Source organism: Typopeltis vanoorti, chromosome 19 (genome assembly GCF_054136105.1).
Source record: "Typopeltis vanoorti isolate ZY-2024b chromosome 19, IOZ_Tvanoo_1.0, whole genome shotgun sequence".
Taxonomy (NCBI): domain Eukaryota; kingdom Metazoa; phylum Arthropoda; class Arachnida; order Uropygi; family Thelyphonidae; genus Typopeltis; species Typopeltis vanoorti.
Genome location: NC_143567.1, coordinates 47,132,194 through 47,158,275, shown reverse-complemented (window position 1 = coordinate 47,158,275; position 26,082 = coordinate 47,132,194). Strand labels below are relative to the sequence as shown.

Here is a 26,082-nt window from a genome sequence, read left to right as displayed (position 1 = left end):
GCAATATCATAAAAATTTCCATTTCATTCACCTCTGTTCCCATATCAGTCTGTCACATATATCATAGCATTACCCTAACTTGAATGATATACCCTCACCTCAGTAAATCAATTATTTTATCTGCTTCTGTCACCTCGTCACCATTCTTCCTTTTACTTGCCACATAACAAAACAACTCTTTGGTATATTATTTTGCCTGCTCGTCCAGTTTCTTATCGTAATCTGATTTTGCCTTTCTTACCAAGCTGTTCGCCTTTCTTGCCTGTTCCTTGTACTGTTCATGAACTTGATGGTCACCTTTCTCTTTATATACTCTTCACAACAATTTATTTTTTTGCAGCGCATGCTTAATGATATCACTCATCTATCTAACTCCTACCTGTACCCTCCTTACCTTAGGTATACCATTTAATATTGTTTCCTTTAGATACCCCTTAACTATCTCCCATGCACTATTAACTTCCTTCCCTTTCAGGACCTTGTTATGGCACAACTTCCCCCTAAGCTTCATAATAATACATATATCCCTTCTTGACAGAATATTGCTCATGTTTTGCGTTCTCCCAGGTCAAGACAATATGGTTATTTCTCCAGTCAGAGCCAATGTGGCCACCTTGGTTATGGATAGCTCTTCTGATCCTAGTTCCAATGACCAGTTCCAATACTCTCACCCTGAGTCCCCTCCATCACATTGTCTAAAGTAGTTATCTCTTAGTAGGTTTATAAATTCCATTTCATTCTTGCTATGAGATATTTCTTTCTTTCAATCTGTATCTCCATAGTTGAAGTCCTCCATAATAATCACTCAACAAGCATTCATTGTACTAATTTGCTGATACAGCAAATTAGTACAATGAATGCTTGTTGAGTGATCCCTGCAACTGTCTGGCAGCAACGAACTATATTGTCTTATTGGCCTTGATCTCATACCAGACTGCTTCAAATAAACAGCCATTCCCCTATCTCCTATTCTTTTTGGCTGCAATTCATCTGCAGTCATTAGCAGTACCCCTATCTTGATCATATCTTCTCCATCCTCCCTGAAAATATTGAGCCCTTCACATCCTATCTCTGTAATTATATCGTCTACTGTTATCCAAGTCTCACTAATGCCTATAACTTTTGGCAAGGTTCACTAACCAATGCCAAAAACTCCTCCCTCTTGTTCCTGATACTTCTGGCATTAGTATATAGAAACTGCAGCATCTCTTTAGGCCCTCAACCACCTTTACTTCCAGAATTGCCTACCATATTATTTAATTAAAAAAAAACACTGTAAACAATTTTTCTTTAACTTGAAGAAAACGATGAAGAATGTGTGTAATATAAAGGGCCATTCTAGAAAGAAAAACCATCATCAATTTCCTGATATTCCCCCCTCCCAAGGGGTGGTCAAGTTACTATGACAGCACTACATGAATACGTTTACATTGTTATTAATCTCTTATCACCAGTTTTCCTCCAAATCAATCTATATTATTAGCACTCCAGTATTGTCATATCTAACATTTGGTGCTTCTAAGGCACTTCTGACCAAATCAATCTACCTGGACCTTGGTCTTCCTCTATGTCTCTTTCTTAACATCTTGGCATCAAACACCAGTTTTGCTAGCCTTTCTTCACCCATTCTATTTAATTGGCCATACCACCTTAGATTATCTCTGCTGACATTCTTGAATGCTAATAATGTCAAGTTCCTTTCTGATATCTTCATTTTTAATATGATTCTGCTATTGATGCCATCAGTTCACTTCTCTAATTTTTCTCAGAACCCTCATATCTGTGGTCTGTAGTCTGATCAAGTGCTTTATTTCTAACCCAACTTTCAGATCCATAACTTAAAACAGGTTTAAACACTATCTTGTGTATTGCTAGTTTGGTGTTTTTGACTAATTTCTCTCTTATTCCATATTAATTTATTCAGCTGGCTACCCACCATACCAGCTTTGCCTATTCTGTTGTCTATTTCCAGATTTAACCTACCATCTTCACTAAAAACTGTGCCTAAATAGCTGAAATATTTTACTCGTTCAATAGGATATCCATTCAGAATGAGCTGAAGTTTTCTGTGCTCTTGCCTAATTTCATAATTTTGTTTTTTTATTGCTGATTTTTAAGCCAAATTTGTTACGGCTGTTATTCAATTTAATTAGTGAATCCTGGAGACTTGCACTGGATGTATCTAGGAATACATCATCAGCATAAAACAAAGAGCTAAGTTTGACATCTCCAATTCTAATATCAGCTTGATGTCACTTTCTTTCATAATGTGATCCATATAGATGATGAATAAGTGTGGAAATAATGTGCATCCTTGTCTTACTGTTGATTTTACATCAGACCATCTTCCTGTATTTTCTTCAGATTTAACTGCTGACTGACAGCTTAAATATAGACTATGTATTGCTCTGTATAATATTCCATTCACCCCATATAATTCTAGTGTTTTGAAAAGTTTTTCTTTGGACACCTTGTCATAGGCCATTTCCAGATCTACAATCTTAAGTACAGAATCTTTTCATATTCCCACGATTTCTCAACTGTTTGTCTTAAAGTGAAAATCTGATCTTGACAACCTGTATTTGTCCTGAACCCAGCGTGTTCTTCTCCAAGTTTCTCTTCCACAGTCTTTCTCAACCTCTTTTCAAGTATCTTTGCATAAATCTTACCTGGAACACTTAGTAGTAGTAAGAAAAAGTTATGTAACAATTATATTTTCCAAAAAAGTAAAAAAAAAAAAATGTTTTTTTTTGCTGTTCTTATTTTTATTTATTGGATCTTTCCTCTTTGAATGGTTTCACTCAAAGGAAATGTTCTCTGACTACAATACAGTATCACTAATCACTTTATGGAACTTCTGTTGACTTATTGAGACATCGTTATTGAAGGCTGTAGGAATTTTGGGCGAATACTTTTTTTTTTTTGTAGCGGTCAGTAGGATTTTGCACTTGTCAAGTTTTGTATATAATATATATATAATAATCTTTTTTTTTTCTTATGGCTCTGCAGCCCAAATCAAGCCTTGGCCTCCTAGATTTGTTGGCTCCAATCCTGTGTGCCCAAAACTTTACCTCTTCAGTTTGGACACTGTAGTATGATGACAAATGATGTCTATCCATATTGTTCTAGGTTTTCCATTTGGTCGTTTACCATTAATTTTACTTTGTCTTCATAAGAATATTGTCATTTTCCATACGAAAAACATGTTCTGCCACTGCAACTTTTTGAACTTGATTACATTGGATATTGTGGATTCTTTATAAAGTTGATATAACTTGTGGTTGTATCTGATTCTCCATAGACCAGTATCATTCACTTGTCCAAACATTTTTCTAAAGATTTTCCTTTCAAATGCTGAAATCAAATTCTCCACTCTTGCTGTAAAAATCCAGGTTTCGCATCCATAGGTAAAAACTAGGCAAATTATCGATTTGTGTATATTTACTTTAGTCTTCCAATGAATATCTTTTGAACTGAGTGCACATGAGAGAGAATAGAAGGCATGATTGCCTCTCTTTAATTGATTCTGCACTTCCACTATCTCATTTGGTTGGCTAGTTGATCGTTATTCCTAAATATTTAAATTTTTTCAATTTCAAGGTTCCTGATTTTCACACCTATATCAGTTAACTGATTCTGCCTGGTATAATTTTTTTTTTTTTTGTTGTTGTTGTTGATTAACTTTAGTCCTATCTCATTTGCTGATTTTTCTAGTTCCAGATACATTTCTTCTGCTTCCTGTTTGGTTCTTGACATGTTTGTCATCTTCATAAGCTATAATCTGCAATTGTTCATATAGAACAATTCATTTTAGAGTGACTTTAGTATTTGTAATGAATGAATAGCGTATTCTGAAGCTAAGTTAAAAGGTATTGGACCCAGACTATCTCAATGTGTTAATCCCTGAGTTATTGGCAAGGGATCTGTTAAATCATTTTGTATTTTAACCACTGCTTCTGAATTTTCCATTTTTTAACAATTTTCCATTGTTAACCTTGTGCTTACTAACGTAGATGGTATTCTAAAGTGTATCATAATCATCATGTACATCATGTTGGAATTAAATAAAAATCTGATAAATATTTATATCAAATTCCCAAAACTTCTCTAATAAATTTAACTATATCTCTCTGATCAGTTGTGGATTTGCCTTTCATGAAACCTCCTTGGTTGACACCATTATCATTCTTCGTAAATAAGCTGACCATATTTCATTGAGACAAAAACGGCATGTTGGGATGGCAAAAATGGGACCGGGGTTATGTAAGATTCTGTATTCATGAAAAAGATGATAAAAACGTTTTATTACATAAACATATTGAGCTTACTATCATTCTTCAGTGACAGAACCCATACAAAAAATTTAGGGAGATGTAGAGGGGGACTATATTTCTCCAATTAAGGGTCCTAAGCAGCAAATTTCGGTCTTTCAACACCTTATTATAAAACTTCTCACACTCCATGACACAATTTTGTCTTACAACTAACATAGCCCTCATTGTCTCAACACAATCTATATTTTTCCTTTGACCACATTCCGTTCATAACAGAAAATGTTCTCTCAACAGGTGTTACTTCTGGAAGATAAAGAACTACAATATTACAAAAGTCTTGAAAGTCCAGGTGTTTTTCGCTCATTTCAGAAAAAAAAATCTGTACTCATCTATCAGATATAGGAATGTTTTCTTTATTCGATGTATCCATCTACCTCACAATTTTTTATGAGGGTCCACTGATTCAATACAAGACTTTCTTCTGTTTCTGTGCACGTGATGAGTTCCTTGTTCAGGCTGTCCTGTATTTCTTTCCATTCAGGTTCTTCCTTAGTAGCACCCACTTGAACTTCTCAGTGTTTCCTAAACTCAAGACAGCTCAGTGCCTTGATATTATTATTATTATTATTTCCCAAGACCTCATGGAGTCAAAGACTCATCTGGGAGGTCCTTTTATCACACACACACACACACCTCATCATACCGTGTCTTAAACACACTCAAACTCCTTGCAGACACCACACTCTCAGGCAAGGCATTCCAATCATTCACAACTCTGCACGAAAAAAACCTGCCTCTCACTCCCCTACTCACACCCTCTTTATACAGTTTCCAGGGATGACCTCTGGTTCTCCCCTGATCTCCCACTATTCTCTGTAGAACTTCTCCACCATTGATCTTATAACAACCCCTTACCAACTTGTGGGTCTCTATCATATCTCCTCCTCTTCCTTCTCTCTCCACCAGACTCTGCAAATTACATCTTTTCAATCTTTCCTCATACTCAACATTCCAGAGGTCAGAAACTACCTTAGTCAATCGCCTTTGGATCCTTTCCAACATCTCTTCATCCTTCTGAAAACCCAGTGACCAAATCTGGGCACAATAGTCCATGTGTGGCCTAATCAAAGCCTTATACAATGGAACAAGAATCTCCCTACTTCTACACGTCAGTATCCTCCGCATCATTCCCAGAAGTCTTTGTGTTGTCTTCACAATTTTGGCGATGTGTCCTCTAATTTTAGATCCTTATCCACTATCACCCCCAGATCTCTTATTTCCTCTACATCCAACAATATATTCTCACCAAGCATAAATTCTGCATCCCATCTTTGTTTTCCAAATTTTAAAACCTCACATTTTGCAACATTGAACTCATGTCCCCATTTGATTGCCCAATCACTCAATTTATTCAAGTCTTCTTGCAAGGCCACAACATCTTCACTACTCTTAATGGTTCATCCCAACTTTGCATCATCTGCAAACAACTGAATATCTCCATCTAAATCTTTGCCAATATCATTAATATACAAGTTAAATAGTAATGGCCCTAAAACAGACCCCTGAGACACTCCACTAGTGACTTTCCTTTTCCTGGATATCACACCCCCACACACAACTTGTTGATACCTATCAGATAGCCAGTCTCCAATCCAATGCACTAATCTAATATCCAATCCCATCTGCTCTAGTTTGACTGTTAACTTATCATGAGGTACTCTATCAAAAGCCTTTGTGAAATCCAAGTATATTACTGTGTATCCTTCTCCTCTGTCCAAGGAAGCAGTCACTTTATTGTAATAAGTAAGTAGATTACTAAAACATGACCTCCCTTTAGCAAATCCATGCTGTCCATCAAAGATAATACCATTGTTATCAACCCAACTCTGTATCCTAGTTCTCACAAGCTTCTCCAACAACTTAATCACAACACCTGACACAGAGATAGGCCTATAGTTTGATGCTTGAATTCGATCACCTCCTTTATGAAGTGGCACAATCTTGTCCTCCTTCCACTCTTTAGGAACTTGACCAAGTGCAAGACTTGTATTAAAAAAATATGTCAAGGCAGGTGTCAACTCTCTGGCACATTCCTTCATAATACGCGGTGATATATTATAAAGTCCCACAGCCTTATTTACATCTAGTTTACTCAACTCCCCAAACACCTTTTGCTCACTTACAGTCAGTCTCTCCTCCCCATCATCAACTGCTCTCAATCTCTCCATGAAGTCACATTCACAAGATTGAAAGATCTTTATGAACTGCTCATTAAGTATCTCCACCACACATTCTGCAACAGCTGTCTTTATGCCATTTCCTCCAATCAATGTCGTCCTTCCATAATCATTCTTTCTTTTGCTGGCTTCATATCGAAAGAATTCCCTAGGATTCATTTTGGCTACATTAGCTAACTGCTGTTCATACCTCTCTTTAGCTACTCTCTCACCAACCAAGTCACCCTCCTTGCCTGGTCTTTGTAGACCTCATGAAATTGGTTACTTCCACTTCTCTTATGCTGCCTCCACAATGCCCTTTTTCTCTGTATCGCATGCTTAATCTCTTTATTCATCCATCTCACACCTACCTTATTTAACCTTCTCATCCTTGGAATACCTTTAGACATTGCATCTACTAAATAGTTTTTGAAAATCCCCCAAGCTGCATTGATCTCTTTTCCAGCTAACTCCTCATTCCATGTTACACCTGCAAGCTGTCTCCTGAGCTCTTCATAATCACCCCCCCCCCCCTTGTAGTTCCACATATACCCTTTTTTCACAGGGGTCCTTGCACTGCTGGCAACCACCCAGGTAATCACCTCATGGTCACTTTCACCAATTGGTGGATGATTTGGCACCTCATTTATAATTACATCCTCTGATGAGATGACCAAATCCAAGACCCTTAATCCTCATGTGTGCCCTCTGTTACATACTGCCTGAGGTAGTTATCCCTCAAAAACTCAAGAAACTCATTTTCTTTACTTCCAGTTGCTATCTCTTCATTCCAGTCTATATTGCCATAATTAAAATCACCCATAATGATCACCCTTTTCTTATTTGCTTGGCTTATTTGACTATACATTTCACTATCACCACCATCCACATTACCAGGTCTATACAACATCCCACCAAGTATTTGATTCTATTCACCTCTATCTCACACCATACTGCCTCAAAACCACTGGCATTATTTCCGTCTTACATCTCTAACCTAACCTAATAAAACCTTGTATGGACATAACTATTTCTCTATCATCAATAGCACTCCCCCCCCCTCCCTTTTTACCACTTCTGTCTTCACGAAACATATCATACCCTTCCATCTCTATTCCTGTCAGGATGTCGTCCTCATCTAACCATGTCTCACTTATTCCGACAATCTTTGGGTGAACAGACAATTAGCGCAACCATTTCATCCGCCTTGTTTCTTATACTTCTAGCATTGGTATACAAACATGACAGCTCATTTCTGGATCTACAGCTAGTTCCACTGATACCACTCATTCGATTTGATCTCTCCATGCTGGACTGGGGCCATTTCCCTTTCTGCTTCTTCATTTTAGAACCCTTTTCAATTTCATCTGTTTCCTCTTGATCCCTGGTCATCCCATTTCTTTCCTGCCTACACATGCTCTCACCTCCTCTTGGAGCATCCACCTTTCTCATGCTGGTACTCTTGTCCACCCCGAGCCTCCCCATTTCCCTGCTCCTCTTGCACACCCATTCTCTCATTTTCTGTACTCATACCACTCACTTCCCCATTCATTTTCACTTCTTCAATCTCTCCTGTCTTACTCTCCTGCTCTTCCACATCACTCCCCTCTCGATCTGATTCATTCTCTCTATTCACTTCTCTACCTTCCAGCAGCAGTCTCTCCAAGCGACTCACACCATAACCATTCAAATGCAGTCCATCGCTCCCATACAGCTCACTTCATCCCTCAAACTCATTCCACACATTAACAAACTGTACTCCATCTTCTCACACATTTCAGCCAGAATATCATTTATAATCCTTGCTCTCCGCCTCATTTCACCACAATCATGCCTAGGCAACACACTGAATACCCTTCCTGTCATACTATTCTCTTTTATCTTTCCAAGCAGCCTCCTGACATTCATTCTGACATGCTCTTTGTGCTCTCTCAAATCATTTGTACCAATTAATACAATTAACTCTTTTGCTCACTCCCGCCTCATATCCAATGCTTCAATCACTCTACTCATTTTACTGCCTGGAAAACATACCTTGTGCATTTTATCCTCTGGCACACCTTTAATAATGGAGTCACCATACAACGCCACTCGCTCATCTTTCATTAACTCTTTCATTTCATGGAGTTTTTATGGAATGGATCTGTGTTACTACCAAGCTGACAATTCCCCATACCACAAAGCTGCAACGTTATGGAATAGTATGAAGAGATGGGTGTAAAACGACTGCCCTGGATTGCACAGTGTCCTGACCTCAACCCCATCAAACACTTGTGAGATGAATTGGAGCAGTGATTGAGGTCAGGAGCAGCATGTCCTTGATCTGTTGCTGAATGCAGTGCTGCTTTGATGGAGGAAAGGAGACAAATTCCATGTGATGTCTGCTGCACATTGGTGGAAAACCTCCCTCAAAAGGTGTGCAGGAGGTGACCAAAGCTAAAGGTGGACACATTCAATATTAGGGTTCACTGCTGGTATCAATTGTAAATTGCTAAAGTATCTGGTCAATTATTGATGGATAGTGTATTTTGTATGCTTTTCATAACAGAGAAATACCTGTATAATGTTACAGACTGTTTTATCATTCTTTTGGCATTTACTCTTTCTTTCATGTGGTTAAAACTAATTCAGATATTTTGTCTTTTAGTTTTTTTCCTACTGATTTCAGTAACTCTGGGATTTTCTCCATTCCTTGTGATTTATTGTTCCTAAATGAATGTATTATATCATGAAGCTCTTGACTTGATGGTAGCACTACAGAATCATCCTCTTCAGTAGTAGTTGGTATATAATTTTGAGTTGAGAGCTAACATTTTATTCAACAATTCATGGAAATATTCTCTCCACCTGTTTTTTCATTCTTTCTTTGTTTATTAATGCATTTCCTTGTCCATCTCTGCATGTATCTAGTTCCAACTTATATCCTCTTGTAATTTTCTTAATTGTATTATAAGCTTGTGTAAGATTTTCCTTGTTCTTCATTTCTTGTTTTATCCGCTTCTTGTCTCAGTTCTTTATATTTTTCTTCTTTAATCCTAGTAAATTCTTTATATGCTTTATTTCTTTTTATTACTGCTTGAGCATATTCTTCATCAAAGCAGTCTCTTTTCTTTTGCTTATTTTTATATTGCAGAGCTCCTTCTGTAGTATTCAGAATTCATTGTTTAATGTATGTCCAGCTTCTTTCTGTGTCCTGTTCTATATCTATATTTTTGGCCTTAAAGAAACAAGAAAGATATGAATTTTGACAGGATAATTATCTGAATCACAGCAAGCTCCTTCATGTGATCTTACATCCATAACACCTGATGGAAATATCTGTCCTTTTTATTGGATGTCTTTATGAGGAAAGCATGTAGAGGATATAACAATCCGTGTGTGAAGGCTTAAGTGCTGAAGTATTGGAAAGGAATCTGTTAGATCCCTTTCCAATACAGCACTAAGAAAGGATTAAAAACTAATTTTAATGCATCCAGTATTTCATATGTCACCGAGACATCTTCAGGGATTACAGCTAACACTTGTCTCACACACAGACACATACACACACACACACATACAAAGACTACTCAATGAAACATGTGGCTAACTGCAGCCCTATCTAGGTGGTGCATCTACTGTGGGTGTTTGAAGGTGGCCTGGAATGTAAATTGGGACTGACAATTAAGGTTTCCTAAATTTTGGGAATTTTTTTGTGCCCATTTTTAATTAAAATTAAAATTTTAAATTTGGTTGATTTCTGAGTGCTGTTGCAGATTCCAAAAATACTTTCTTTTTTAAATTTGCTATGATAGAGTGTAGTCGTTTTCTTCCAGTCAGACAGACAGATCAGTTGCCATCTGTGTAGATGAATACGAAACATCTGCAGTCGCAACTGTGATCAATCTGATCTTGCAGAGCATGTATTGGACATCACTCACAGGATCTTATAAAAGAAAACCACCATGCTCCATCACAGTAAATGTAAAGTAAATTAAAAAAAAAAATTGCTTAATGTTAAGTAAAGTAATTATTCTAGCACATGTGTTGTGTCTCCATAAATTCTTCACTAGGAATGCTGACCACTGTGTAACCTTAAAAGAAAGAACAGTAAATTTAAAAAAAAAAAAAGACTGTTTTTGGAATCTGTAGTGGCACTCGGAAATCAACCAAATTTAAACAAATACAGGTGCAGAACACTTCCCAAAATTTGGGAAACATTGTCAGTGGCCATAGGTGGTGCACCACCTAGATAGGATTTTAGTCATAGCCACTTGTTTCATTAATTCCATTCCATTATTAAAGATATCTCAGTGATTGAGATGAAATGTTGGAACCATTAAAATTAGTTTCACATGTTACACTAGTGCCTTGGATGGACAATAAGGAACTTATTCACATTTCATTTGAAAAGCACATGTTTTCTTAGGAAATGTGGTGAAAGACTGTTCCAGAGGACTGAATCAGAAGGGATAAACGAAGAAGAGGAGGAGAAATTTGTTCTGTGGGTTTGGAGTTGAACTGTGAGAGAGTGTTGTTAGCTGCTGCATGTGTTTGGGCATATTTGCAAGAGGGTGGGGGAATTATTGATGTTAATTCTGATGAACAGTGGCCATAGAAGATGCAGACTGCAGAGACTGAATGTTTCTGTGAAAGTGAGTGGAGTGTATTAGTGAGAGGGTCGTCGTCAATCAAACTGCTCTTTTCTGTATAGAATCCAGTATTTTCAGGAAGTTCATAGGGGCACTACCCCAGATATGAGAGCAGTATTCAATGGTTAGGTGGATTTGTGATTTGTATAGGATTAAGAGCTGTTTGGAGTTAAAGAGATCAAAAGAGAGTATTGTCAGAGGAAAGATTATTTCTCTCCATTATCATTAGAATGTGTATGCAGACTGTGTCTTCCAGTTGCTCCTTTATAAATATCATCCTATCCAACTTGGCATTGAACTCTCCAGTAATCATTTTTATGTCATTAGGTGATGCTGAATCATACAACCTCTCCATTTTGCAGAAAAAATCAGGTTTTTCAATATCTTCCTTTTCTTCTGTTGGTGCATGAGCATTTATAATCCTTAAATTTAAAAAAAAATTGTTCTGATTCTGATTACACATAACCTTTCATTCACAGGTCTAAAATCAAAAACATTATCTTTAATGTCTCTATCTACTATAAATGCTTTACTAAATTCATGCATCCCTGATTCTGATCCCCTTTTGTTTCTTGTACTACCACTAATTTTAATTTGCATTAGTGGATTTCTGATATAAATCATTTAAGTACTCCTGTCTTATACAATGTTCTTTTATTCCATGTCCCAACATTGTAATCGTAGTAGTTTTTTTAGTTATACCCATTTGGTCTGTCCACTTTGAAGCTTACAAAATACAGAAACAAAATTTTAAAATAATTCTATAAGGATGTTTATACAAAGATTTTACTGAGTCTTATATGATCTTCCCTTTTCATGTTAGGCTCAAGTGGCCTGCTACAGTCAAGTAACTTGGCTTCGTAGAAGCCTGCTTAATGCTTATGATATAGTGGTTAATCCTATTTGTGTTTTCTACTAGATGCAAATTGTGTGTGTGTGTGTGTTGTTCCTGTCAGTTTGTTTTGTGGGATGAAAATTCTGCATTTCATGGGGAGGAAGAACCCTGCAATCTCTGTACAAGACTAACTCCTTTTCACTTGAAAAGCCCTGATAAAGGTTCTTCATGTCCTAAACAGGAGTCAGATGCAGATCTTTCTAACCAAAGAACATTGTCAATACTGATTGAGCTAAGGTTCTGATTTTACAGAGTATTTTTGTTCATGCAGTATATTATATAAAACTGAAGTTTCATGTGTAATAGTTAATTGGTGAGGGGAACAATCTGGTTGAATGCTTGTTTTCTTTCATTAGGAAGATGTAGATACCTTTATGAAATTAGAGGATAATCAAGAAAATCCTGAAGTTGTACTTAGGAGATTGGATGAACAGCACAGCAAATATAAATTTATGGAACTTAACCTTTTACAAAAGAAACGAAGGTAAATACTTGGTAATTTAATTTTTGCAATATCTTGACTTTCTCTATGTTTAAATTTTTATATGGTACTTTTATATATATATATAAAGTACCATATAAAATGCATGAAGGTTTATTCAATATTATAAGTACAAGAGGGGTGGGGTCTGGAAAGTTCTGATAACACCTAGAACAAAAATGATATTAAAGCAACTGATATAAAGATAACTTATGTTCTTATATTCTTATATCCTTGTATGCTCTTTATTGTGGTTATATCAGTTGCTTTAATGTCATTTTTGTTCTAGGTGTTATCAGAATTTTTCAGACCCCCCCCACCCCTTAGATTTTGGACACCGATGAACACTCTTTCTGAAGATTACGACCACAAATTCAGATGAATCAGTTTGTGGCAATTTGTATAAGTGACAATTTTGAATAGAAAGAGGGTGCACATTAAAATTTTTGAATCACATGTAAAGAGGTCACGTGGTTGCAGGATAAAGGGTAAATTTGCACTAAGCAAATTGTGTCTGAAGGAAGCTCTTTTTGTGAAGGAATCAAGTTGCAAACTTGGGTGTCTTGTAATGTCTCAAAAACATCTTGTGAAGAATTATTCATGTGGAGAATTATTGGAAAGCTTGAAAAAGACTGCAGAATTTAGAGATTTGGAGTAATCTCTGTTATGAAAGGGGAGGGAGGGGATTGTGGCCATCAGCTAAGAAGGTATTAAGGATATTATTAAGTTCATTATAGAAAATATGACCTCACAACTAGTTACAAACGACATAAGAAATTGGCATCTCTTATCTGCTCCATCAACGACTAGCCACTTCCACTAGACCTATCTGGAGTATACCAGGTACCTAGTTGCAAACTTTTTTACTATGGCCAAACAAGCAGGACAGCCAGTATCAGGATATCTGAACACAAGAACTACATCTGGTTCCACCAATATACAGCAACTCAGAACTTGCTGATCATGCATTGGACACCACCACTGAATATGCTGGAAGAAGGCCACTTTATTACACTGCAGCAAGTACAAGTATGAAAGATTATTCCTTGAATCAGCCTCAGCTCTGAAAAACTTCCCAAATTTGGGACGCTTACATTCCAAGATCAACTGCCCAATGGCCAAGACAACCCAATTTAGCCCACTAGGGGAAACCTTTAAGACTCTAGGACCGACTTCAGTTGCCTTTCTTCAGCCTCATTTGCTTAGTGTGAGTCCGTGCATGCACATATCATTGTTTTGCGATTCATGAAGATGGCAATGTAACATTGCCAGAATACAGGTAGTTACTAATTAAAGCTTTTATAATTAATAAAAGCAGTGCTTAAGGGTCAAAGCTGTATAACTGAGAGGAGACCTCCACATAGCTTTTAAAGGAATGCAGAGAACCGACCAGGGCTTCTGACCTAATGTCCAATCCTCACCTTCTCGTGGTGTACCCTGTTGGGTATCTCCCTGGATACTGAATGAACGAGGATAGGCTGGCAATTTGGGATTTAGCCGACCAAATTGTATTCTTATTGGCTTAAACCAATATAGAAAATGATGGTACAACATGAAGAAATTTCATGTCGGCTGGGACGTTGCCCGGTTAAACAAGATCCCCGTTATTTTCGACAGGGAACCAGGGCGAACAGCGAAAATTCAGCTACTGGAACAAATCTGAAAGCACACCCAAAGTCAACATCATCAGAGTTAAAGATCGGTACTATCAACATAAGAAGCCTGAATGACAAAGATGACAAATGGAGCTAGCTGAGGAATTAGATAAGTACCAGATCGACATAATAGGAATGACTGAAACAAAAAAGACAAAAACGGGTGAGAACTTTCTGAACAATAAATACAAAATGTTATATTCAGGAAATGACAATCAAGGAAAAGAAGAAGAAGGAGTAGCCTTAGTATTCAACACTAAATACGAGGCTAATCTTCTTGAATGGCAGGAAGTCTCAAGTAGAGTGATGTGGGTAAATATCAGAATGGGGAACTGGACAATGAGACTTATTTGTGCCTAGGGTCCCACAGAAGGTTCTACTAAGGAATTTTTTTTGAGGATTTAGAGAAAGCATCTGACACAATGAAAAAGGAAAAGTTGGTCCTTGTTGGGGTTCTAAATAGCAGAGTAGGAAATGATTGTCAGACATAAAAAAATATATTGGGAAAATTTGGAGAAAAGAGCAAAATAATAATGGCAAATATTTGTTGGATTTTCGCTCAGGAAATGGACTGGTTATTACTAACACCATGATCCAACATAAAAATGTGCATAAATTCACATGGAGAGAAGAGGCAAGAAATAAGAAAAGTCTCATTGAGTATGCTATTGTTGATAGTGATGTTTTCTCCCTGGTGCAGGACACCAGAGTGTACAGAGGATTTGAAATTGGAAGTGATCACTATTTAGCCTTGACCAGGATAAAATTGAATTTCATATTGAAAAGAATAACATGTAAGAAAGTTTTAAAGCGAATTAAAGTTGAGCAGCTCTCAGATGTGAACTGTAGACTAAAATACACAAAGATTATTGAAGAAAAAAATGAAAGAGTTTGAGAACAGGAATCAAACCTTGGAGATTCATTGGCAAACTCTGAAGAAAACATTGATTGATTCAGCCAGAGAGGCATGTGGTGCGGTTGTCTGCAAGGATAGAAAAATCAGAACTCCATGGTGAACACAGGAAGTTAAAGAGGCAGTGAAGGAAAAGAAGAAAGCATATCAAAAGTTCCTGTCAAATAAGCCAGCTTTTTCTGTTAGAGAATACAGAGACAAATGTAAGAAAGCTAAACACTGTGTAAAACTAGCTGAACAAAAGTAATGGGAGGACTTTGGCAAGAACATAGAAAATAAATATCAAGAAGGTGGTAAGATATTCTGGAGGTTGTTGAAGAAGCTTAGAAATGGAGGAAAGTGTGCTGTAAAAGGAGTTAGAGATGATAAAGGTTACATGAAAACAGGAGAAAAAGATATCCTTGAAGTATGTAGTAATTACTTCGAAAAATTTCTAAATGAAACAAGCAGTGATAGCACAGTGGTAAAAAACACACAACAAGCATACAGTCAGGAATACATATCCATACTTGAAATAGAAAAAGCCATCAAAGGCTTGAAATGTGGAAAGGCAGCAGGAGTAGATGATATTCGACCAGAAATGCTGAAATATGGTAGTATAAAAGTTTTACAAAAGTCTGGACACAGGGACGAATTTCCAATGATTGGAGTAGAGCTCTAATAGTACCCATATATAAAAAGGCAAATAAAACTGAATGTGAGAATTTCAGAGGTATTTTCCTACTGAGTGTTCCTGGCAAGATCTATGCAAGCATACTTGAGAAACAGTTGAGAAGAATTGTGGAAGAAAAGCTTGGTGAAGAACAAGCTGGATTCAGGCCAAATACAGGCTATCAAGATCAGATCTTCACTTTACACATATAGTTGGGAAAGCATGGTAATATAACAAAGATCTGTATTTAAGTTTTGTTGATCTGGAAAAGGCATATGACAAGGTGCCAAGAGAAAAGCTATTCAATACGCTACAGGGTGTCAATGGGGCATTATATCAAGCAATACTTAGTCTGTATTTGAGTTGTAAGTCGGCAGTTAGATTTGAAGGAAGTACAGGAAGATGGGTTAATTTTAAATCTGGTGTGAGACAAGGATGTACATTATCCTCTCTGTTATTCATTATCTATATGGATCACATTATGAAGGAAAGTGGTATTAAACATGATATCAGAATTGGAGATGTTAATGTCAGCTCTTTGCTTTATGCAAATGATGTTATACTTCTAAATAAATTCGCTACAAGTTTGCAGAGTCCCTGACTAAATTGAATAACTGTTGTAATAGATATGGTATGAAGGTGAGCATTAAAAAGACAAAGACAATGAAAATAGGTAGAATTGTTGAAAATGTCAACTGTGTTGTGAACGGGGAACCTGTGGAACAAGTAAAACATTTTGGCTATTTAGGCATGATTTTTAGTGAAGATGGTAAATCATCATCATTATCAAATTCCTGCTATGTACCTTCAAGGGGTGTACAGGATATGATAGTACTACATGAAAAATTTACATCATTATTAATTTCCTATCTACAATTTTTCTCCAAATCAGTCTGTTACTTGTCAAGACTCCAACATTATCAGATCTTATGTTTCTATCATCTAAGGCACTTTGTACCGTATCAATCCACCTATATCTTGGTCTTCCTCTGCGTCGTTTTGCTGCCAACCTTGCAGAGAACACTTGTTTTGCTAATCTTTCCTCGCCCATTCTGTTTAAGTGACCATACCACCTGAGATTAGCTCTGCTAACGCATTCTTGGATGCTGACAATGTCAAGTTCTTTCCTAATATCCTCGTTGTTAATATGATATTGCCATTAATGGCATCTGTTCACGCCTATAATCTTTCTCAGGACTCTCATATCTGTGGTCAAGTGTTTTACTTCTGACCCAGCTCTCAGATCCATAAGTTAAAACTGGTTTGAACACTGTCTTGTATACAGCTAATTTAGTGTTCCTAATTTCTCTCTTATTCCATATGAATTTATTCAATTGACTTCCCACCATACCAGCTTTGCTGATTCTGTTGTCTATTTCTATATTTAATTTACCATCTTCAGTAAAAATCGTGCTTAAATAGCTGAAATGTTTTACTTGTTTCACAGGTTCTCCATTCACAACACAGTTGACATTTTCAATGATTCTGCCTATTTTCATTGTCTTTGTCTTTTTATTGCTGACCTTCATACCATATCTATTACAACAGCTATTCAATTTAGTCAGAGAATCTTGCAGACTTGTAGCGGATTTATTTAGAAGTATAACATCATCCGCATAAAGCACAGAGCTGACGTTAACATCTCTAATTTTGATATCATGTTTAATACCACTTTCCTTCATAATGTGATCCATATAGATAATGAATAACAGAGGGGATAATGTACATCCTTGTCTCACACCAGATTTAACATTAAACCATCTTCCTGTACTTCCTTCAATTCTAACTGCTGACTTACAACTCAAATACAGACTAAGTATTGCTTGATATAATGCCCCATTGACACCATATAACTGTAGCGTATTGAATAGCTTCTCTCTTGGCACCTTATCATATGCCTTTTCCAAATCGACAAAACTCAAATACAGATCTTTGTTATATTCCCATGCTTTCTCGACTATTTGTCGTAAAGTGAAGATCTGATCCTGACAGCCTCTATTTGGCCTGAATCCAGCTTGTTCTTCACCAGGCTTTTCTTCCACAATTCTTCTCAACCGTTTCTCAAGTATACTTGCATAGATCTTGCCAGGAACACTCAGTAGGGAAATACCTCTGTAATTCTCACATACAGTTTTATTTCCCTTTTTATATATGGGTACTGTGAGAGCTCTACTCTATTCATTGGGAATTCGTCCCTCTGTCTAGGCCTTCTGAACTATGCAGTGGAGCCACTGTAAGACTCTTATACCACCATACTTCAGCATTTCTGGTCGAATATCATCTACTCCTGCTGCCTTTCCACATTTCAAGCCTTTGATCGCTTTTTCTATTTCAAGTATGGATATGTATTCCTGACTGCATGCTTGGTCAGTGTTTTTTAGCACTGTGCTGTCATCACTGCTTGTTTCATTTAGAAGTTTTTCAAAGTAATTACTCCATACTTCAAGGATATCTTTTTCTCCTGTTTTCATGTCACCTTTATCATCTCTAACTCCTTTTACAGCACACTTTCCTCCATTCCTAAGCTTCTTCAACAACCTCCAGAATATTTGGCCACCTTCTTGATATTTATTTTCTATATTCTTGAAAAAGGCCTCCCATGACTTTTGTTTAGCTAGTTTTACACACTGTTTAGCATTCTTGCTTTTGTCTCTATATTCTCTAAGAGCACAAGCTGACTTATTTGACAGGAACTTTTGATATGCTTTCTTCTTTTCCTTCACTGCCTCTTTAACTTCCTGTGTCCGGAGTTCTGATTTTTTTATCCTTGCACACAACCTGACCACATGCCTCTCTGGCAGAATCAATCAATGTTTTCTTCAGAGTTTGCCAATGAATCTCCAAGGTTTGATTCCTGTTCTCAAACTCTTTCATTTTCTTTTCAATAATCTTTCTGTGTTTTAGTCTACAGTTCACACTTGTGAGCTGCTCAACTTTTATTCGCTTTAAAACTTTCTTACATGTTATTCTTTTCAATATGAAATTCAATTTTATCTTGCTCAAGACTAGATAGTGATCACTTCCAATTTCAAATCCTCTGTACACTCTGGTGTCCTGCACCAAGGAGAAAACATGACTATCAACAATAACATAGTCAATTAGACTTTTCTTATTCCTAGCCTCTTCTCTCCATGTGAATTTGTGCACATTTTTATGTTGGAACATGGTGTTAGTAATAACCAGTCCATGTCCTGAGCAGAAATCCAACAGATATTTGCCATTGTTATTAGCTTTGCTCTTTTCTCCAAATTTTCCCAAAATATTTTTGTATGCCTCACAATCATTTCCTACTCTGCTATTTAGATCCCCAAGAAGGACCAACTTTTCATTTTTCATTGTGTCGGTGGCTTTTTCTAAAGAGCCTCAAAAAATTCCTCCACTTCTACCTTAGTAGAACCTTCTGTGGGACCCTAGGCACAAATAAGTCTCATTGTCCAGTTCCCCATTCTCATATTTGGGTAGGGTAGTAGTTAATCAAGGTGAAGTAGAGAGCTTGCAAGATGATTTACGTAGGCTGACAGTATGGGCAAAATGTAATGGATGCCAATGTAATCTGGAAAAGTGTCAAGTTATGCATTTTGGGGTGCAAAGATTACAAGCTATATACCACATTGAGGGAATACTCTAGGAAATTGATGAAGCCAGAATTTGAAGTGGGGGGTGGGCTAGTGGTGGTGGTAGTAGTAGATAGAGATGAAGTTTACAGGGTATATTGCTAAAGTAGCCAGGGTAGCTCACAGGATTACTTAGTTATGAAGAACACACTAACAATTACAGATTAGAGAGTTATTGTTCCTCTTTATAAAGGTTGATATGACTGCATCCAGATTACTGTGTTCAGGTCTGGTCACCTGGATTTCTTGGGGATGAGGATGTGATGGAGAGGATCCAGAGGCAAGTCACCAAGATATTGAGTGGACCGTGAAATGCTTCCTATGAGGATAGATTGAATTTTTTTGGATTGCAAAAGTTGGTTGATTGATAGGCAAAAGAGGAGAGACACATGATAGAAACATTGATGTTAGTCAAAAGGTTTTATAGGATTGATGCAGTTGAAATACTTAGCCATTTGGCTAGAGTGCTCAGAACAAGAGGTCTTCTGTGGGAGTGGGGTGGTTAGCAAGGGCGTGAGAACTAGATTTTTTGCTTAGAGAGTGGTGAATGAATGGAATGGGTTGCCTGAATTATTTGCGAGTGCCTTGTTCGTTAATAGTTTCAATGTGGTAGTTATTGTATTGATTATTTGGATCTTCCACGATGAGGACCCCATGGAGGTGCCTGTGCAATAATAATAATAATAGTATCATTTTCTCCAGCTGCCTTTTCACATTTCAGGATTTTGATAGATTTTTCTACTTCAAGTATTTATATATATACATTTGACTGCATTCCTCTTGAATATCTTCTACAACTGTTCTATTGTATCTTCTTCTTTCATCTGACAATCATTCACAGTAATTATTCTAGACATCTAGAATATCATCACTTTTTATGTCACCTTTATCATGTCAGATTCCTTTTATGGTACTCTTCTCTATTTCTGAGCTTTTCATAACACTTGCTTGTTGTTACTAATGCCATATTCCAACTGGTGCTTACAATAATTGTTAGCTTTTTTTTTTTTTCATATCAGGAATATACAGATCTATTTAGGTCTTTAGCAAGAACCAGTTGCTTTTCTTTGTCAGTTACTCTCTCTCTCTCTCTACGACTTAGAATTCCTCTCTACTATTGCTGCTGTACAAGCAGTGTTTAGTTACCATTTTTGTGACTATAAGTACAAATATGTCATTTTCCAATTATCTATTTTGAAATTGGCTTACATTACAGTTACAAATAGGAAACTTTGTGTTTTCAGCTAAAGGACTTTATTGAAACTGACAGTTTTGATGAAGTTCTTTAGTTGAAAACACGAGTTTGAATCCCATCTAGGATGTGAAGAACCTTTATCAATAACTACCACGTTTTTCATCCCACAACTAAGCAAACTGGTTAGGAGAACACACAGACACAGTTATCATTTATCATCTGAGATCTCCAGGGAGTCGAGGAAGGCTATACATCACCAAACCAGCTATCATATCCTCTCTTAAACTCATTCACGCTAGATGCACTCACCACTTCAAGAGGCTTACTATTCCACTCACTTACTATTCTGTGAGAGAAAAAAATCTATCTCTTATCCCCTTTTTTTTTTAACTGCAAACAAACTTCCATAGATGTCTGCATGTTTACTCCCCACCTTCCACATAACAAAAATTTCATCAAATATATCCTATAACACATATTCAGAAGTGTATAGACCTCTATCCTACTGCATTCTTTCTCTTGTTAGTCCTCATACTCTCAATTTGTCCTTGTACATTCCACAATCCTGATATAATCTTTAACACTTCTTTGCATCCTTTCCACAGCTTTTTTCTCCATTTTAAACCCAGGACCAAATCTGTGTATAGTAGTTCAAGTGTGCAGATTTGTCTTAAGACTTTGTAAAGAAGCAAAATAACTTCCTTATTCTTATATATCAAGGTTCATTTCAACATTACAATTATCCTCTGAGTTGTATTTGCAATTTTTCCTATGTTACCCTTGAACTTCAAATTCCTATCCACCATAATGCCAAGATCCCTAGCCTCATCAATTTCTTGTAGCATAACCCTGCCATGTCTAAGTGTAAAGTTATGCACACTAAAGCGCATAACTTTACATTTACTAACATTGAGTTGACATCCATTATCATTTGCTTAATTTAGAGCCTATTCAAATAATTTTTGTAAGTACTGGTTATCAGTAACATTCCTGATTATCCTGCCTGATCACTCTTTAGAATCTTCCAGCACCTGCTTCATCTATCATTATTGCATGGTACTGCAGTAATAATAGATTAATGCATTTATGGAGTTGTCAGTAAATAAACCTCATCTAGTTGAATTAAATGATCTTGTTTGAGATTTGAATTTACTTAAACAACAACCTGAACAGCTTGGATTTTATCTTCAGCATGGAAACAGGAATTTGTTACTGTAATTTAAACTTTTCAGAGAAATGAGTGAATTTCGTGAGCAGAAAGATCAGGAATTTTTGTGTTCTCCTTCAGAATAAGTTGAAAAGAAAGTACGTGAAAGAGGTATAGTAGATGTCTCATTTCTCTTGTACTGTTAACAAAATGAGAAGTCTTTTATCCCTTTCTCACACCCAATAAGGAGACTTGAAAATATGTCACAGTTGATGGAACTGATGAAGTACAAGGTCTATCATTGAAATATTTATGCCAGTTTAAAAGTAATTGCATTACTGCTTAGTGTGCAAGAAATATATGCAAAATAGTGCTGCATTTTGTATATTGGACAGAATGGCAATGATGGATATCAAGAAAATAAAGTTGTATTTTTTAAATTCTGCACTTTTGAAATATATGGAATGAATCTATTTTGATCTTAGTTATTACAAAATTCTTATAGATCAAGGATATAGATTAGGACAGAACTGAGAAGAAGGGCCTTAATTGCAAATGAGTAGGTTGTGCAGGAGGAATGGTGTGCAGTTTATTGATATATGGAGTTAGTTTGATGTACAAAAGGACCTGTATATGCCTGACGAATTGCATTTGAATGGATTTGGAGTTAGATGTTCAGAGAACGTGTTGTTTAGTGAGAGTGTGGTAGTGCAAAACCAGGAAAAATGGAGATATTAGGGAGGATGAACTCTAGCATGTGTTTGGCCATCCCTGTGATAAATGAGCATGGGTACAATAATGATTATGCAATGCTGAACAGGAATTCACAGGTCTCCAATTTCAATGGGTTGGTAATTACTTAAGATAACTATGGGTACAAAGGGACATTGAAATGCATGGACACGAATGCAAGAAGTATCAGGAATAAGAGTGAAGAGTTTTTTGGCATTGGTAAGCTCAACTTGGCCAAAAATTATAGGCATCACTGAGACTGAAAATGATATAGTTACAGGATAGAATGTAAAGGGTATTGTATTTTCAGAGAGGATAGAAGGAACAGGACAGGAGGTGGGTATTGCTGATGGTAGCTGCAGAAATTAAAGAGGATATTAGGTCTGAGGGTGATGGTTCATTTGAGACTGTCTGGTGAGATACAGGCAGATAGGACAAAATACATTGTTGGGTGCTGCTGTAGACTGGGGGGAGGGAGGTCCACGGGAAGATGTAGATACCTGTATCGGCAAATCAGCACAATGAGTATAGGCTGAACAATTATTATGGAAGACTTTAACTATGGGGACATTGATGGAGGTAGGAAAGGAGCATAGCAAGATGGAAGTGGGATTTATACAGTTGCTAAGGGATAATTACATGAAACATGTCATAGAGGAGACAAGGGGTTTGAGGGTGTTGAATCTGATAATAGCATCAAAAGATGTATCCATAACCAAGGTAGACACTGCCTCCATTTGGGGAGCGTGACCATGCAGTCTTGTTCTGGGAAGTTGCCAGTAACATAGAGTTCTCTGTCAAGAAGGGGTTTATGTTCAATTATAAGGCTGGTGATTATGAGACTCAGGAGTCATCTTCAAACAGTGCCATGGCTTGAGAAGCTACAAGGAAAGAATGTCAGTAATGCATGGCAAGTGGTCAGAGATTGCTTGAGAGTAGCAGTATCAGACTGCATACTCAAGTATAAACCAAGTTGGAATTAAGTGGATGAGTAGGGATATAAAGCAAGAGCTGCAAAAACAGGAAATATAATAATTGTGAAGGAAATATAAAGAAAAAAGTGATCAGCATATTCATTAGCAGTACAAAATGCAAGCAAGAAGGATGACTAGTATGGTAAGGAGGGCCAAATCAGACTATGAGAGAGAGAGAGTAAGCCAAACAGTTCAAACTAAACCCAAAAGAGTTTTTTCGTTATGTAGCAAGTAAGAGGGAAAATTAACTATGGTAGAATGACTTTATCACTGCTCAAGGTAGGAATGTGACTGAGCCAAAAGAAATAGTTGAGTTGCTGAGTGATCATTTTGTAAAGGTATATCATCCAGGTGGTGATTTTACAGTTGCTAATGTTATAGAGATGCATATCAACATTGAGGTAGATGAACAAGAGGTGTTCAGCATATTAAAAAATATGAATGCGAACATAGCAGTGAGACTGGATAGCATATCAACCCATGTACTACATGAATATGCAAGAGAATTGGCATTGCCTCTGACAAAGTTGTTCAATCAAAGTCTCATCTTGGGCATCATTCCAAGAAGGAGTGGAAAGAGGGTAATAGTACCATTGCATAAAGGTGGTTTCAAGACGGAGGTAGCAAACTACAGACCAATTAATATATCACGAGTGGTTGTTAAAGTATTGGAAAAGTTGGTGAAAGGTAAAATACAACATTGGGTGGATAAGGATGCAATACTCTATAGCAGGCAGCATGGCTTTGTAAAAGGTAGGTCCTGTCTTAATAATTGTTCATATTTTATAATAAAGTGACATCAGAATTGGATAAAGGTAATGGCTACACCATGATAATGCTCAACTTTGCTACGGAATTTGACAGAATAGCACATGGAAAACTATTACAAAAACTGGAGAGGATGGGAATGGATATGAGGCTAGTAGCATAGTATATGGCGGAGTGGACTTTAGGAGAATGATGGTAACTAGTGGAGTACCTCGGGGTTCGGTACTAGGCCACTATCCTTTAAGTTGTATATCAGTGATATAGGAAAAGATTTAAGAGTGGATATTCAGTTGTTTGCTGATGATGCAAAACTGGGGAGAGCAATAGTTGATAAAGGTGATGTAGATATCCTGCAGGATGATTTAAATGAATTGGCATCGTGGGCAAAGGATAATGATTATCAATTTAATGTTGCAAAATGTAAGTTTATGCACTTTGAGTTGAAAAGGTTGCAATACGCCTAAACCTCTTTTTATGCGAATTTTTTTTAACGCAATTTTTATTCACTTTTACGCGACCAACCTAAAGTCTAAGTTAGGAAAAAATCCGTAATTCAAGAAAATTCTGAGAATTTTGTAGAATTGCATTCTCTCGTTTCAATTAAAATTCTGAGCTTTTTTTTTTTTTTTTTTTTGCATTCTCTTTTCAATTAAGAAAATTCTAAATTCTTACGAATTTCATTTATTGGGAATTCCCTGAATTACAGAACTGACTGTGCATAAAAAAGCAGTTCTTAGCAGTTTGAATTTGGTGTTTGAGTAGACAACACAGTTACCGCATTTTTTGCATTTGCATTTTTTAAGTGAAATCAAAATAAAAATCACGTTATAAAATTAATAATTTTGCCAAGAAATAATAAATGGTAAGCTATATGTAATTTTCAAACTTTAATTTCATTAACCGAAGATTTTAATCCAGTCCTCACATGATGTTTACTGATAACCAAAAAAAAAAAGGAAAGCCGTTTCCTTGGATATAAAAATTCAAATTTTAGATCGTCTTCAAACTGGAGAAGGTGCGACGGCTGTGGGTAAGCATTTTGGAATCCGTGAATCAACTGTCAGATCTATAAAGAAAAATGAAGAGTCTATTAGAAATGCGGTATGTTCTGGTACCAAATCGAGTGCAGAATTATCTTCATACACGAGATGTTGTTCTAGAAAAGGCCGAAAAAGCTTTAGTGATGTGGATAGAAGATAATGTACAAAAAAGAATGCCACTTGACGGAAATTCCATCAAGCAATCAGCATTGAGATTTTATGAACAGATTAAAAAACTGCAGCCAGATACTTCATCTCAATCGAGGAAAAAATATGAATTTCATGCAAGTAATGGTTGGCTGGCAAAGTTTATTAAAAGACATGCTCTTCATAATATAAAAATTAAAGGTGAAACGGCTTCTGCTGATGAAACAGCTGCTAAAGCATTTCCACAAAAATTTGCTAAAATAATTGAAGATGGAGGTTACACTCGTGAACAAGTTTGGAATATGGATGAAACCAGCCTTTTCTGGAAAAAAATGCTAAACAGAACTTCATCATCATCATCATCAAATTCCTGCCATGTACCCTCAAGGGGTGTACAGGATATGACAGTACTCCATGAAAAAATTACATCATTACTAACTTCCTATCTACAATTTTCCTCCAAATCAGTCTGTTACTTGTCAAGACTCCAACATTATCAGATCTTATATTTCTATCGTCTAAGGCACTTTGTACCGTATCAATCCACCTATATCTTGGTCTTCCTCTGGGTCGTTTTCCTGCCAACCTGGCAGAGAACACTTGTTTTGCTAATCTTTCCTCTCCCATTCTATTCAAGTGACCATACCACCTGAGATTAGCTCTGCTAACGCATTCCTGGATGCTGACAATGTCAAGTTCTTTCCTAATATCCTCATTTTTAATATGATATTGCCATTGATGCCATCTG

The 26,082-nt window shown here is 36.6% G+C and overlaps 1 protein-coding gene across 1 annotated transcript in view; it reads left to right on the top strand.

Annotated features, from left to right (window-relative positions):
* LOC150096067 (prefoldin subunit 3-like) overlaps positions 1 to 26,082 on the top strand; it is a 72,057-nt gene that overhangs the window by 5,978 nt on the left and 39,997 nt on the right. Inside the window, exon 2 of the mRNA XM_090408949.1 lies at positions 12,373 to 12,500. Within this exon, the coding sequence (XP_090265075.1) occupies positions 12,373 to 12,500 (128 nt within the window). The remainder of the gene's footprint in view (positions 1 to 12,372; positions 12,501 to 26,082) is intronic.